Source organism: Mesoplodon densirostris, chromosome 16 (assembly GCF_025265405.1).
Source record: "Mesoplodon densirostris isolate mMesDen1 chromosome 16, mMesDen1 primary haplotype, whole genome shotgun sequence".
Taxonomy (NCBI): domain Eukaryota; kingdom Metazoa; phylum Chordata; class Mammalia; order Artiodactyla; family Ziphiidae; genus Mesoplodon; species Mesoplodon densirostris.
In genome coordinates, this window is record NC_082676.1 from 21,843,681 (window position 1) to 21,858,933 (window position 15,253).

At 49.7% G+C, this 15,253-nt stretch overlaps 1 protein-coding gene across 1 annotated transcript in view; it reads left to right on the forward strand.

Annotated features, from left to right (window-relative positions):
- The window catches only part of KIAA1755 (KIAA1755 ortholog), a 44,129-nt gene extending 37,875 nt beyond the window's left edge, over window positions 1–6,254 (forward strand). Inside the window, exons 12-14 of the mRNA XM_060078002.1 lie at window positions 315–437; window positions 1,088–1,306; window positions 4,994–6,254. Coding sequence (XP_059933985.1) covers window positions 315–437; window positions 1,088–1,306; window positions 4,994–5,680 — 1,029 coding nt within the window. The 3' untranslated portion in view covers window positions 5,681–6,254. The remainder of the gene's footprint in view (window positions 1–314; window positions 438–1,087; window positions 1,307–4,993) is intronic.
- Window positions 6,255–15,253: the final 8,999 nt, after the last annotated feature.

Sequence of the window (15,253 nt, forward strand, 5' to 3'; positions counted from 1 at the left end):
CTACCCCATTTTGCCACTGAATAAACTGAAGCCCAGAAAGGGGAAGGGACTTGCACAGTTCACACAGGGAGTTCATGGCAGGTCCGTGAACCTTCCTCTGGCGCTGTTTGGATGGTGTGAACCACGCCCCACCCCCACCCCAAGCTGTCTCTTCTCCTCCCCAGAGTTGGGAGGGTTTCAGTCCAGGCCGGTGGCATAGGCCCAGCCCCCAGGTGACTGAGGCCAAGACTTCAGCTTCCCAGGAGGGCGGCGAACTGGCCTAAGGATGTCTCCTCAGCAGCCCCTCATGTCCAAACCTCCCTCCCTTGCCCCAGGTCAGCAACTGGATGGAGCAGGAAGGAAGCCAGTGCCTGCAAGTGCTGACCCCCAGGGACGGAAGCTTGGAGACAGTGGAGAAAGCCCACGCAGAGTTTGAGGACTTCTTCCTTCAGGCTGCGGTGTGTTTCTAAAACTGAGGGGGGCGGTGGGAGCAGATAGAGAGGGCAGGATATGGGGGTGGCACTGCTGGGGAAAAGTTGCGGAGGCGGGAAAGTGGAAGAAAGCTTCCCAAGACAGTGAGGAGAGCAACTTGGAACACAAAACATTCAGCTTAGATATTGTCTCCTCCAGGAAGTCTTCCCTGACTACCAAGTGCAAAGATGACCCATCTCAGAATGCCTGGAGGGTTTCTTAAAATACACATTCCAGGGTCCCATCCTAGCCCTACTGAGTCAGCCTCAGAGAGCTGGGGTGGGGAGAGAGAATCTGCATCCTTGATTTGCTGGGTCCTGGGGCACAGTGTGATTCAGCCTCTGTTTCAGCCCTCGGTGAACTTCCAGGCCAGTGGAGGGCGGAGACAAGATGGGGGGCTGGGGGCAACAGGGAAATAGCCAGAAAGGGAGAACTGTGGGGACACAGATGAGGAGCCTGTAACCCAGACTCTGGGGTTGGAGAATTTTGCCAGAAGAGGGTGACGCTAAGCAGAATCCCAGCAGGCAAAGTAAACCCTGGGTTCCCATTTTATAGATGAGGAAACTGAGGCTCAGGAAGTCTCATAACCCGGTAGTAAGGCTGGAGCTGAGTAGACACCCCTCCCCTCCCTGCTCAGGCCCAGTACCGCCGTGGCCTGGAGCTGTGCAAGCAGGCGGCCCAGCTGGGATCTGCAGCCAGGGCCAGGGAGGCAGGAGGAACAGAGCTCCCGGAGCTGGCAGGCTTCACCTTCACCCAGCGGGCCTTCCAGGCTAAGCTGACCCACTTCTACATGGCAGCCGAGCGGCAACGCACAGACCTGGAGACGCTGCTCCACCTCCACCACTTCTGCAAGAAGGTGAGCCTGGTGGCCCACCTGCATAGACTCCCCTCCCAACACCTAGGACATAGGGTGGGGGCAGGGAACAGCCTAGACACAGCACTAGGCTCTTTTCATTCCATAGTCCCCGTGAGGGGGAAAACGCATTACCTGCATTTTCCAGAAGGGAAACAAGGTTTGCAAGGTTAAGTTACCCTCCTTAAACCAGGTCCAGCTAATCCCTGACCCCAGCTTGTCCCACTACACAAGCAGTCTCCCAGTGACCCGGATATCATCTCTCAAAGGAAATCACCTGCTTCTTAAACGTTGGGATTAGGGGAAGGATCCTGGGGATTTCTGAGAATCTGATCGAAGCCATAGACTTTCCCTCCACACATAAGCCTCTGCAGGCAACTTCACAGGGTCAGGACCAGGCTCAGAACCTTGATCTCATCCCACCCCTCTATTGCAGTGTTAGGGAAACAGGATCAGAGACGTGCCATCACTTAGCCAAGATCACACAGCAAGCCATGGCACCATTCTTGTGCTCTTTCCCATGCCCCACCTTGCCCTGCACAGATGGGTTGGAGGGGACAGCTGGGGGAGGAAGGAAGGGACAGCTGGCTGAGGGTGGGCCCAGAGGCTGCTCTGAGCATCCTCAGAACAGAGGCCTCAGTCCTCACCAGGAACCCAGCGTTTGGCCAGGAGGGAGGAGGAGGGGGTAGGGCTACTGGGGCAAGGGTCGGGGACACGGGCAGAGGTGAGTTAGGAAGCAAGAATAACTCCGTTACTTTGCATCTGTCATCTCTTGGAACCCAGTGTGGCAAGGTTGACCAGCTCCATTGTACAGATGAGGAAACTGAGGGCCCAGAGAGGGGCAGCATCTTGCCCAAGGCCACACAGCTAGAGAAAAGAAGAGCTGGAATTTGAACCCAGATGTGTCCATGTGCTATGTTCTTCTCCAAAGGGGAGGGAAATGACAAGCAGTTCTTGTGTCCAAGCAGACGTGATGACGATGGTGATGAGGGTTAGATGACTATTATGGGGTAGCCCACATTATTGACTGTGTTCACCACGCCAGACCCTCCTAAAAGCACTTTGCACACCTTGCCTGATTTAATTCTCATCGTATCTTTGTGAGGGAGGGGCACCAACATTGTTTCCATTTTACAGATGAGGAAACTGAGGTCCAAAGAGGAAAGTGGCTTTCTCAACATCCCCTAGCCCGGTTGGTCAAGCAGGATTTGACTTCCGGGCCCCCACCCCTCTTAAATCCATTTAGCCAAATCCCTCGTTTTTCTGATGGGGAAACTGAGGCCCAGGGGGAGCAAGGGAGCAGCCTGAGAGAGCTGTAACCCAGATGAGAGAAGAACCCACACCTCTGGCCTGGGCCCAGTGCCCTCAGCTGCCCCTCGCACTGGCCACTGACGATGGAGCATGGGAAGGGCCTGACCCCAGCCTCCCAGCTGTCAGGCCAGCCCAGCACACAGGGCACCAAGAACGCAGATGCTTCGGGGGCAGCGGGAGGGACTCGGTCAATTCCACACCTGGGGCACTGGAAGGACAGGCCACTCTCTGTCTCCCTCAGGCAAGGGAGGTAGATGTGGGCAGAGGCAGCGAAGGGATCCCCTGCACCCAGTTGTTCAGAAGTTAGAGGGCGCAACAGCAGCAGGATCTGAGACGTAGTCAGGGATAGGCCTGCCCGGGCTCTGTGATCTCAGCAGGGGCCTTCACTGCTCTGGGCCTCAGCTCCTTGTCAGGAATAACGATGGGGCTTCCCTGGTGGCACAGTGGTGGAGAATCCGCCTGTCGATGCAGGGGACACGGGTTCATGCCCCGGTCCGGGAGGATCCCGCGTGCCGCGGAGTGGCTAGGCCTGTGAGCCATGGCCGCTGAGCCTGTGCGTCCGGAGCCTGTGCTCCACAACGGGAGAGGCCACAACAGTGAGAGGCCCATGTACCGCAAAAAAAAAAAAAAAAGAGAGAGAAGAAGAATGATGATAATAATAATAACCAATGCTTAGGTACAGAGTTCTTATTGTCTGCAGGCCCTGTTCTAGTCATTTCACATATGGTTTTAGGGTCACTCCAACCCTGTGAGGCAGGAAACACAGAGAAATCAAGTCACTTACCCAGGGTCACACAGCTAGGAAGTGGCATAGTTGAGATTCAAACCCAGGTCATCTGGCTCTAGTGCAGAGAAGTGAGAATTAAATTAAACGTAAGTAACCCCTCCCCCCGCCCCTACACCCGACTTTGCTCAAATCTGGAATTATTATTTTTAACACCGATATTCTTATTGTCATTAGTAGTAGTGGTAGGAGGAGCAATGCCTCATGGGTTAAGGGGATCTGGAAGCTTCTCTCCCTTGTTTACTAATTTTAGCTGATTTCAGCCCCATCAGCCTTCCCTGGAGAAAGCAAACTGGCTCCAGCCCTGAGGCCTTTGCACTGGCTGTTCCCTCAGCCTGGAAAGCTCTTCCCCTCGACAGCCCCTTCTCCTCTCTGGCCCTGAATTTTAATCCACACAGCAAGGGGTGGGGTAAGATGACTTCTGAGGTGTTCTCCACCTCTGTCCAGCTTGGCCTGGAATATCTGGTCCCAGACAGACGGACAGACGGACAGACAGGACAGCTCAGTGCTGGGCTCAGCCCCAGGTGGAGAGTAGGCACGCGGCAGCTTTAGCACTAAATAATAATAACACGACTGTGTCGCTAACGGAGGTTTATGGAGCCCTTTCCCAGCCATGAGCTCAATGTGCTTCTGCAAATATGAAGCCATTTATCTAAAGACAAGTTCCCTTAATCCGCGGAAAGATGGTTTCCTCGGAGAAAATTGTTCTCCAATCCCCACTACCTAACAGCTTGCTTCTAAATTAATGGAGAGAAAGATGATGTTTTTCACGAGCTGCTGGGAACATGTTGGCTCCTTTGCAGCCTGCAGACATTTTGTGGGTGAAGTGGGGACAGGCAGGATCCTAAAATGTGGCAGAGGCCCGGCCAGAGCGAGGGGGCCTCCGGGCCTGGGCTGGCTGACAGTCTCACTGTGTGACGGCAAGGGCAGGGCCCTGCCTGGGCCAGTTTCTCCTGTGCAAGGAGGTGCTTGGAAGATACCCTCTTGAGGGCTGGTCAGAGCTGAGTTTGAACCCCAGCTCCTCCCTGACTTGCAGCGTGACCTGGGACAAGTGATTTCACGTGTGTGAGCCTCAGTTTCCTCCTCTGTAAAATGGGCTGCTGGTTCAGTGTGATCCTACATGAGATGCACAGAGCCTGGCAAACAGTCAGTGTTCAATAAATATTAGCCAGACTCCTCCCTCAGCACCACTTATGAGGGGTTCATACAATCTGAGAATCCAAATTTTCGGCACTCAAATTTTCAGGATTATGTATCACAACCTCTACTTTACTGAGGGGGAAACTGAGCCCCAGAGAGGGGTGAGTCCTTGCTGGCCCCTAAGTCTGTAAGACTGTGCCTGAAGATCCCAAGGGTGCTGGGGACTGTTTCCCGGTGGGTAACGGAGGGTGGTGTTCCCTGGGGAAGAAAGGGAAATATTGTCGTCATCAGCAGTGGAGAAAATCACAGCTGTGCTAAGAGAGGCCCTAACACTGATTGGACATTTTTGTATTAATTCAGTCTAGCTATATTTATTCTTTAAGCCTCCTCTTGGCTCAGAGAGGCATATCCCTGGCCTCATGGGACCCCCATCTCCCTCTCTTCTTGTCTCCCAGATGACCTGGTTCCACATGGACTGCCAGGACCTGATGGCCCAGCTCAGGCTGGGCAAGGCCCAAAGGGCCAGCTCTGGGGACCAGCGCCGCCTCCACCGCTACCTGCAGCGCCTGACGTCCGAGTTCCCTGCTGAGAAGCTCACGGCCATGCGGCTGCAGGTGGCCTCTCTGAGCTGGGAGGGCCTGGGCCAGGACCTGTGGGAGGAGGCCCGAGAGAGGCACGAGGAGATCCAGACCCTCCTGAAGAAGGCACTGGCCCACTGTCCACGCCCGGCAGGTCCCCCATCCCACCCGGTGGGCCGGGAACTCAGAGGGGCGGCCGCCGAGGACCAGGACCTGAATGGAGAAGTCACTTACAAGGGAAGATGGGACCTGCCCCTCCAGGACTCACTGGGTCTGGATCATTCGCCAAAATCCTGTTGGCCTCCTTGGACCCCCGGACGTGTACAGAACAGAAATTTCCAAGCAGCCCCTCCACCCCAGGAAGCTGGCCAGACTTTTGAAGCTGATGAAGGCAGAAGCCCGCATGGGCCCCTGGATCCTGCCCCTGCCCTCCTCTCCTGGCAGCAGCTCCCCAGGCAGAGTCAGATTCCCCGGCCCACTGCGGGCAGCTTCTCCTCGGAGGGGACGGACTCACAGACGTCTCTGGAGGACTCACCCCACACAAGTCCCCCTGCATCCCTCTAGCTGGGAGTTCCCGTCAATCACACCAGGCTCCGGCAGGGATGGGTATGGTTCGGGTGGGGCCCAGCTAAAGACAGAGCTGGGGAGCCCTGGACCATCCGTCAGGACGTGGCTACTGAGTTTGGCCCATGCTCGGTGGATAAGAACTCACGCCTGCTCCCGGCCCCAGGAAGCTCTGGGAAGATGCGACTCTCACATTCAGAATAGTGAGAGGGCAGGGGAGGGCAGGGCAGGACGCGGAAGAGTGTGAGATGGGCTCCAAAACCCTGGAGTCTCATCATGGAAAGAGCTGTTGGTACAGATCCTTCCAGAGATCTCCGACCTAGGCAGGCCAGATCCCTACCTGGGGTTCAGGGGTATGTAAGCTTCCCCTTGGGGCACAAGGGGCAAAGTTGCCCTCATAATAGAACCCAGGGTGGGGAGATTGGGGGAGTGGCTTCTTGTCTTAGGGTCCTACGAAACAGACCACACAAGGATTCGAGTGCGCATTTATTTGGCGGAAGAGCAGGGGAGCGAGTCTGGGAAGGGAATAAAGGGGGTGCTGTCAAGTGAATGACCACATGTAATTTATCCACTGACGCCACTGGGCTCGGGCAAGGAGAATCACCTGCTGGAGGCCAGTTAGTGCACAAGGAAGGGGTAAGGGAGGGGGACTGTCTGCTGCACCTCTACTCTGTCACTTGGCTTCTCCAACAGACATGAGCATCTGTCTCAAGTTCAAGGAACCCCAGAGAGGACCACCTCCCTCTCCCATGATCTCTGCCTTCTTCCCCTCCCCACCACAGCTCCTCAGACCCACCTCCAAGCCCGACCTCTCTTTAGGCACAGCCTCTGGTGCCTGGCGTCATTGGGTTCTGCTATGGTTGGGGCTGGAGGTTAGGGAGCCTTGTCCCCATCCAGCAGGTGGTGCGGGAGGACAGTGAGAAGAGGCTTGAGATGCTCTGATTTCAGATAGAGCATCTAGAAGACAGCCCAGAGTGACCATGGCTAGCGCCTCCCCTGAATGTCATTATCCTGAGAATGTGCACCCATCTCTGCCCTAGGATGCATCACCAAGATGGCCTCTGGTAGCCCAGCCCTGGAATTTTCCTGGCTCCAGGAAGAGGGTGGGGTGCACATCCTCCCACAAGATGAGGCTGTGGAAGGAGAGGGAGGCAGGACTGGAGTGGGCCTGGGAGGACAAACAGGGTTTCTCAAGGGTAATCTTGGGCTTCCCTGGTGGCGCAGTGGTTAAGCATCTGCCTGCCAATGCAGGGGACATGGATTCAAGCCCTGGTCTGGGAAGATCCCCCATGCCGCGGAGCAACTAAACCTGTGCGCCACAACTACTGACCCTACGCTCTAGAGCCCGCAAGCCACAACCACTGAGCCCATGCGCCACAACTACTGAAGCCTGCGCGCCTAGAGCCCGTGCTTCGCCACAAGAGAGGCCACCACGATGAGAAGCCCACACACTGCAACGAAGAGTAGCCCCCTCTCACCACAACTAGAGAAAGCCCGCGTGCAGCAACGAAGACCCAACTCAGCCAAAAATAAATAAATAAAATAAGTAAATTTTAAAAAAATTATTTAAAAAAAGAGTAATCTCAGCAGAGAGAGCCACACAAACCTCAATGCCCAAAATACCTTCGGGAACCTTCCAGGACTCAAGATTTCATCAAGAGTGGTCTGGGGCCTGTCTGCCTCAGAACCACGAGCAGAGCTGATCAAAGGCAGTGTCTTAGGGGATCCCACCCCAGATAGTTAAAACCAGACCCTTGGGGCAGGGGTGGCTGGAGTCTGCACGTGTAACCAAGTGCTCATGCAACACAGTGAGGTGGGGTGCTGTTGGGAAACCCTTGGGGCTGAGGCCTGAGCCGCCCCCAACCCCCACCCCAAGCCAGCTCTGATTCTTGCATTCCAGTCTCCTGCCTTCTGTCCAGACAGGCCTGAGGATGCAGGAGGCATTTGATCAGTCCATCTCCATCCAGGCCTGTTGCCTCAGAAGGGGGCCGAAGGCTCTTAAAATGCTGTTGCCATAGCAACAGCATCCAGCCAGTAGGGACCACAGGCAGGGAGCCAGGGTACCCGGGGTGCAAGGATGAAAACTGACTTCTGAGAGACTACAGCTATGGCTAGTGCTCAGGGGGGCTGAAGAGGGGTATGGATAATACAAGAATCCTTGGGAGGGAGGGGCCCCCAAAGCCATCTTGTACATCCCTCTGTCTCCAGAAAGAGCCGAACGCCCACAACTTGTCTACTCACAGCAGCCCAAAGGGGAGAAGGGGATGCAGAAATGAAATATAATAATGAATAATAATATTACTAGCCAACATTTAGTCTGCATTTTCTTTGTGCCTGACTTGGTGCTAAGCCCTTTAAAAGCTTTGTGGGGCTTGTTGAAATGTTCACAACAATCCAATGAAGCCAATACTAGTTTCACCCCATTTTACTGAGGAGGAAACTGCTTTTCAAGCTCCAGGGGTTGGTGGGCAAGAGGTGATAGGAGGAGCATGGCCTGGGAGTTAGGGACCTCACGTGACACTTCCGCCCTGCTGCCAGCTGCCTGTGTGACCCTGGGCAGGTTGCTTCCCCTTTCTAGCCCTTGGTTTACCCTATCTGTACAATCAGGTCATTGAATGGATAAGGATCTTTCTTGTCTTTGGAATCAGAGAGGCCAGCCTTTGAATCCAGGCTTAACAGCCTGGTGATTCTGAGCAGATGGCCACCTCTCAGTTTTCCCATCTGTCCAATGGGTTTGTCAAGCCTGCTGGGCCAGGATAATAAGATCCTGGGATCTCTGAGCTCCACACCAGGCCTCTTCCTCTCCAGAGGGGTGGCCATCTTGTAAAGTCTGAGAAACCCACTGGGGCAGTGGTAGGACTGAACCCAAATTGTAGTTTAGGCACTTTACAGTTGACGGTGTATTTTTTGTCCATACATTTCTTCATCCAATATTCCCTACAACCCTGAGGGCACAAAAAGTCACACTGTAGGATGTCTCCATTTTACAGATGAGAAGACTGAGGACTGGAGAGGGGAGGGGACTGGCCCAAGGTCACACAGCAAGGAAAGGAATGACTAGAGAAGGGGAAACCTCAAAATCTGGACCTAGTTCTTGTCCATGCCTAATCCAGGAGAGCAGATGTCAGCCACTCTGAGGTGGGCACCCCACACCCTCATGCCTTCAAGTTACCCACATCAGACCCTGACAGGGCAGTAGGCAGCACAGGCTGCCCTCCTGAAACAGAGATGTTCTGTTCTCTGCGAGCTGTGAACTGGCTTCCAGCCCAGGACAAACCCATCAGGCCCGAAACCCCACCCACTCCCAGCTGCAAAATAGCTGTCTGAGGCCAGAGCCAGTGGGCCTCCTGGAGAATAAACAAGCCCTCTGGCTGGGCGACAGGATCCTTGGATCCCATCCCCTTCAGTCTGCGGCATGACGGGGACCTGGGTGAACCACCGCATTTCCTCAGGCCTCATTTTCTCCATCTTTGAAGTGGGGGGATTGGGCAAGACCAGGGATGGCAAACGGGTGTTGTCTGGCCTGTGGAACTCCTGATCTGCCCCCCAATCCTGCCTCCCTCTCTGTGTACTGACCATGCATCCAGGCACCCAGGCTGAAAACCTGCAAGATGTCCTTGAACTTCCCCAGAGCCCCCAGATCCACCCCCCTCATCTCTCTCTAAGCTTCTTCTTTCTCCCTCCACCTCCCCATCCTCATCCCAGTCTCCATCCTCTCTCCCCCTGGACAGTTGTAACAGTATCCTCAGTGGTCCTCCTGCAGCCACTTGGGCCCTTTTATCCATCCTCCACAGAGAGGCTAGAGGGACCTTTGCAAAATGTAAAATAATGCCAGTCCCTGCTTAACAGAGCCCAGTGGCATCCCATGGCTCTCCAGATAATCCCCATCCTGCCCATCTCGCTGTAATCTACAAAGCTCTGTGGGGTCAGGCCTCTGCCCACCACTCTAGCCTCACCTTACTCCCCAGTTTCCATGTTCTCTGAGTTCCAACAACACTGACTTCCTTTTAGTTCCTCAGCCATTCCAAGCTCTTTCAAGTTCCCCTAGAAGCACACCTGGCAACAAGGATTCAGGTACAGGTGATTTGCTGAAGGGATCATGAGAGAGACCACAGGAAGGGGAAACAGGACAGAGAAGGGAAGGAAACCAATGTACAATTTCAGATCAAGGCTCAGCCTCTGCCTGATCACGTGGGGAATGCTGGAGGGTATTTTTACACCTCCCGAGGCACTGCAGGCCTCAGCAAAGGCCTGCCACACAAAGCAGGGTTCAGGAACCCTAGGGCAGTGCTTGCTTGGAGGAGGGTTGCTGTTGTGGGCCCATAGGAGATAATATTCTGTATTACAAATATATAGAATGCTCTCACCACTAAATTATAAATTTTTAAAACTCCAACTTAAAAATAGGTAAAGGATCTGAATGAGCATTTCTCCAAATAAGATGCATAAAATTCTAATAAGGACATGAAAAAATGCTCAACCTCATTAGCCATCAAGGAAATACAAATCAAAACCACAATGAGATATCACTACACATTTACTAGGATGGCTAAAATTTAAAAGTCCAATAATAAACGTTGGCAGGATGTGGAGAAATTGGAACCCTCATACATTGCTGGGGGAATGTAAAATAATGCAACTGCTTTGGGAAACAGTTGGGCAGGGCTTCAAATGGTTAAACATCCATTTACAATATAACCCAGCAATTCCACTCCTAGGTATACACCCCAAAGAAACAAAACCATATGTCCACACAAGAATTTCTACATAAAGGTTTATAGCAGAATTATTCATCATAGTTAAAAGGAAGAAGCAACCCAAATATTGGTCAACCAATGAATGAATAAACAAAATGTAGTATATCCATACAAAAGGATGTTATTCAGCCATAAAAAGGAATGAGGTCACTTCCTAACTTACTCTGTGAAGCAAGCATTATCCTGATACCAAAGCCAGATAAATATATCACAAGAAAAGAAAATTACAGGTCAATATAACTTGTGAGTATAGATGTAAAAATCCTCAACAAGATACTAGCAAACCAAAGACAATAGCACATTAAAAGAATTATGCAGTGTGACCAAGTGGGATTTATCCCAGGTATGCAAGGGTTGTTAAAGATAAGAAAATCAATCAATGTTATATACCACATTAATAGCATGAAGGGAGAAAAACACGATCATCTCAGTTGTTTCAGAAAAGACATTTGACAAAATCCAACAGCTTTCATGATTAAAAACAAAACAAAACAAAACAAAAACAAGAACAACATGAAAAAACACTACTCTGAAAACAAAGAATAAAAGGGAACTTATTCAACATGATAAATGGCATTCATGAAAAACCCACAACTAAGATCAAACTCAATGGTGAAAGACTGAAAGCTTTCTCCCTAAGGTCAGGAGCAAAACAGGATGCCTATTTTCACCACTGTTATTCAACGTTGTATTGGAAATTCTAGACAAGAAAATTAGATAAGAAAAACAAATAAAAGGAATCCAATTAGACAAGAAAAATAGCAGTTACCCTGCAAAAGAAAGAAGTCATCCAAACTGGAAAGGAAGGAATAAAGTTGTTTCTATTCACAGATGGCACGATTCTGTGTATAGAAAATACAAAATAATCCACAAGAAAGATACTAGAGCTAATAAACAAATTCAGCAAAGTTGTGGGTTACAAGATCAACACACAAAAATCTGTGTTTTTACACACCAGCAATGAACAATCTGAAAAGGAAATTAAGAAAGCAATTTCATTTCTAAAAGCATCTGAAAGAATAAAATACTTAGTAATAAATTTAAGGAGGTGAAAGACATTGTATTCATAGGTAGGAAGACTTAACATTGTTAAGTTGTCAATACTATCCAAAGTGATCCTCAGATTCAACATAATCCCTATCAAAATTCCAACAGCCTTTTTTGGGACAGAAGTAGAAAAGCCAATCCTCAAATTCTTATAGAATTTCAAGAGGCCCCCCAAGTAGCCAAAACAACTTGAAAAAGAAGAACAAACTTGGAGGACTCTCAGTTTCCAATTTCAAAACTTACTGCAAACCTACAGTAATCAAAAGAGTGTGGTACTGCCATGAGAATGGACATCTAGACACAAAGAATCAAAATAAACCCATAGGTCTACAGTCAATTGATTTTCAACAAGGCTGCCAAGTCCATTCAATGGGGAAAGAGTAAGTTCTTAAACAAATGGTGCTGGAACAACTGGATTTCTTCACGTAAAAGAATGAAGTTGGACCTCTGCTTCACGCCATATACAAAAATTAACTCAAAACGGATCAACAACCTAGATTTAAGAGATAAAACTATAAAACTCTTAGAAGAAAACACAAGGGTAGATCTTCATGAGCTTAGATTTGGCAGTGGGTTCTTAGATATGATACCAAAAGCATGAGCAACAAAAGTAAAAGTTGATAAATAGGACTTCATCAAAATTAAAAACTGTACATCAAAAGACATTAGCAAGAAAATGAAAAGGCAACCTACAGAATGGGAGAAAATATTGAGAAAATATTTGATGAGAGTTTAATATCCAGAATATATAAAGCACTGCTACAACTCAGCAAAAAATGACAAGCAACCCAATTTTAAAATGGGTAAAGAACTTGAATAAACATTGCCCCCAAAGAAGATATACAAATGGCTAGCCATAAAAAGATGCTCAACATCATTAGTCATTAGGGAAAAGCAAGTCAAAACCACAATGAGACACCACCTCACACCTACTAGGATGGGTATAATCAAAAAAGCAGAAAATAACAAATATTGGTGAGGATGTAGAGATTTGGAACCCTTGTACCTTGCTGGTGGGAATGTAAAATGGTGCAGCCCCTGTGGAAACCATTTTGGTGGTTCCTCAAAAAGGTAAACATAGGGCCTCCCTGGTGGCGCAGTGGTTGAGAGTCCGCCTGCCGATGCAGGGGACACGGGTTCGTGCCCCGATCCCGGAGGATCCCACATGCCGCGGAGCAGCTGGGCCCGTGAGCCATGGCCGCGGAGCCTGTGTGTCCGGAGCCTGTGCTCCGCAACGGGAGAGGCCACAGCAGTGAGAGGCCCGCGTACAGCAAAAAAAAAAAAAAAAAAAAAAAAAAGGTAAACATAGAATGACCCAGCAATTCCACTCCTAGGTATATACCCAAAAGAATTGAAAACAGGGACTCAAACAGATACTTGTACACCAATGTTCACAGCAGCATTATTCATAATAGCCAAAAGGTGGAAATAATCCAAATGCCTATCAAAATGTGGTATATACATACAATGGAATATTTTCCAGCTGTAAAAAGAATGATGTTCTGGTACATGCTACAGTATGGATGATCCTTGAAAACATTCTGCTAAATGAAATAAATCAGACAAAAAGGACCAATATTGTATAATTCCATGAAATATCTAGAATAGGCAAATTCATAGAGACATAAAGTAGGTTAGAGTATATCAGGGGCTGGGAAGAGGGAGGAATAAAGAATTAGTACTTAATGGGTCCAGAACAGGCAAGTCTATAGAAACAGAAATTAGATTAGTGGTTGCTTAGGGCTGGAGTGTGGGGTGGGAGGAGATGAATCCCTAAAGAGCAAAGGGTTTCTTTTTGAGGTCATGAAAATGTTCCCAAATTGACTATGGTAGAGGTTGCACGTATCTGTGAATATAGTAAAAGCTATTGATTTGTACACTTTAAATGGGTGAATTGTATGGTATGTGAACTATATCTCAATAAAGCTTTTTCTCTTCTTTAAACAAACAAACAAACAAACAAAAACAGATAGAAGCCAGAGGAGGGATGCACAGAAACAAAAAATGATCATAGGGAATCTAGTGTAGCGCTGACAATTTCTGCTTACAAGCTCTTTCTTGTCTCAATACCTGGAATATCCTTCCCCTATCTTTTCAATTAGTCAAGCACTCTTTATCCTTCAGATATCAGCAACAGGGTCAGGCTTTCCGGGTCACTCTGAAGGAGTCAAAATCCCCCTTTATAAAGACCACGTAGTTCTCTTTCATAGCACTTATCTCAATTGCCATTTTGCAGTATTTTATTAATGCTCATATCCCCCACTAAACTGTGAGTTTCACAAGAGCAGGAACTGAACCCGCCTGTTCAATGTATCCTTGGCACAGGGAAGAAAATCACCAAAATTTGTTAGACGAATTGATGAATGAATGAATGAATGAATGCCAACTTTGATTGATTAGTAGGGTCTGCCTAGAGCACCTGGTTGGCTCAGTAAGAAGGAATTCTATGACTGATTAATGATGTCTGCCATGGAGGAGGGCCGCTATAGAGATACTAGCCTTGTCCCAAATTTGCCATACCTGAATTACAGAGGACCATCCCTCAGGGTCCCCCATCAGAGGGCACTCTAGAAACAGTCTCATCTCCGCCAGCTCCCAGGAGGAGAGTGCAGCTGTCATCCCAGCTGGCCTTGATAATCAATCACACAGCCATGCGGTGTCATTAGTATTTGTCACTGAGCCACATCCAAGTGCACCAGGCAGGAGTAAGCAAGCTCATTTGCATTTCATCTGCATGGAAATTTGCATACACCTCCACAGCTCTGTCTCCTTGCAATTTCATGTTAAAATGTCATTATCACTCCTGTGAAGCCTGTTATTTCTTGATTTCATTCTCCCTGCTCCTCTAACCTGACTCCCGCCTAAGCCTCAGACACTCAAGCCTGGGCTGGGAGAAGGAAATGGTTTGAGCTTTGGTTCTGCTGCTGATTCACTTGTGATTTCCCTCTCTGGGCCATGTCTGTGCCACTAGGCACAGAGACAGGGATGGTCCTATGGGAGCTGCCCTTTAAGCAGTCACAGGAGGGCTGCCACAAACTTAGCCACTCAGGACTGTCCCCATGAAGCCTCCAATTCCCCACCTCTAAGCCTTTGACCTTGCTGTGCCCTCCTCCTGGAAGAGCCTTCTCCCTTTCCTACAGGGTGAATGTCCAACATCCGCCCCTTTCTTTCTCTGCTTATACCGTGCCACAGCCCCTCAGTGGTAAACCGGTTGGATGAAAAGATAGACATGTGACCCAAGCTCATCAATAAGATTCTTTTTCCAGGATTTGGATTTGGGAATCAGATATGCTAGGCAGTTTCTGAACTGAGCATGTGTAAACTTGAGTTCAGAGGGCCACTGTGTCCAGCTGTGTACATAGAAAGCAGAAAAGTAGTCCTGGGGGTGGAGGACCAAAGCTGATCACCCAGAGTCAGCCTTAAGAGATGGAGAGGTAGCAAAGGCCCTGGCTCCCGGTCTAGCCCCCATCCCTAAGCCCCAACCCTGAGGCCTGGCTGCCCTGCTCAGTACTGCTTCCAGCACTCACCACCTCTGCTCCCTGTCTCTTTTCATGCTTCAGCAAGCCCTAGGGCCTTGTGTTCCTTGCAACTGGGATGAAACAGTAGAAGATGAAATGTGAGCTCAAGGATCCCAAAAGGAAGTTTTTTAAAAATATATTTATTTATTTATTAATTTAGCCTGCGCCAGGTCTTAGTTGTGGCATGCGGACTCTTAGTTGCCACATGTGGGATCTCGTTTCCTGACCAGGGATCGAACCTGGGTCCCCTG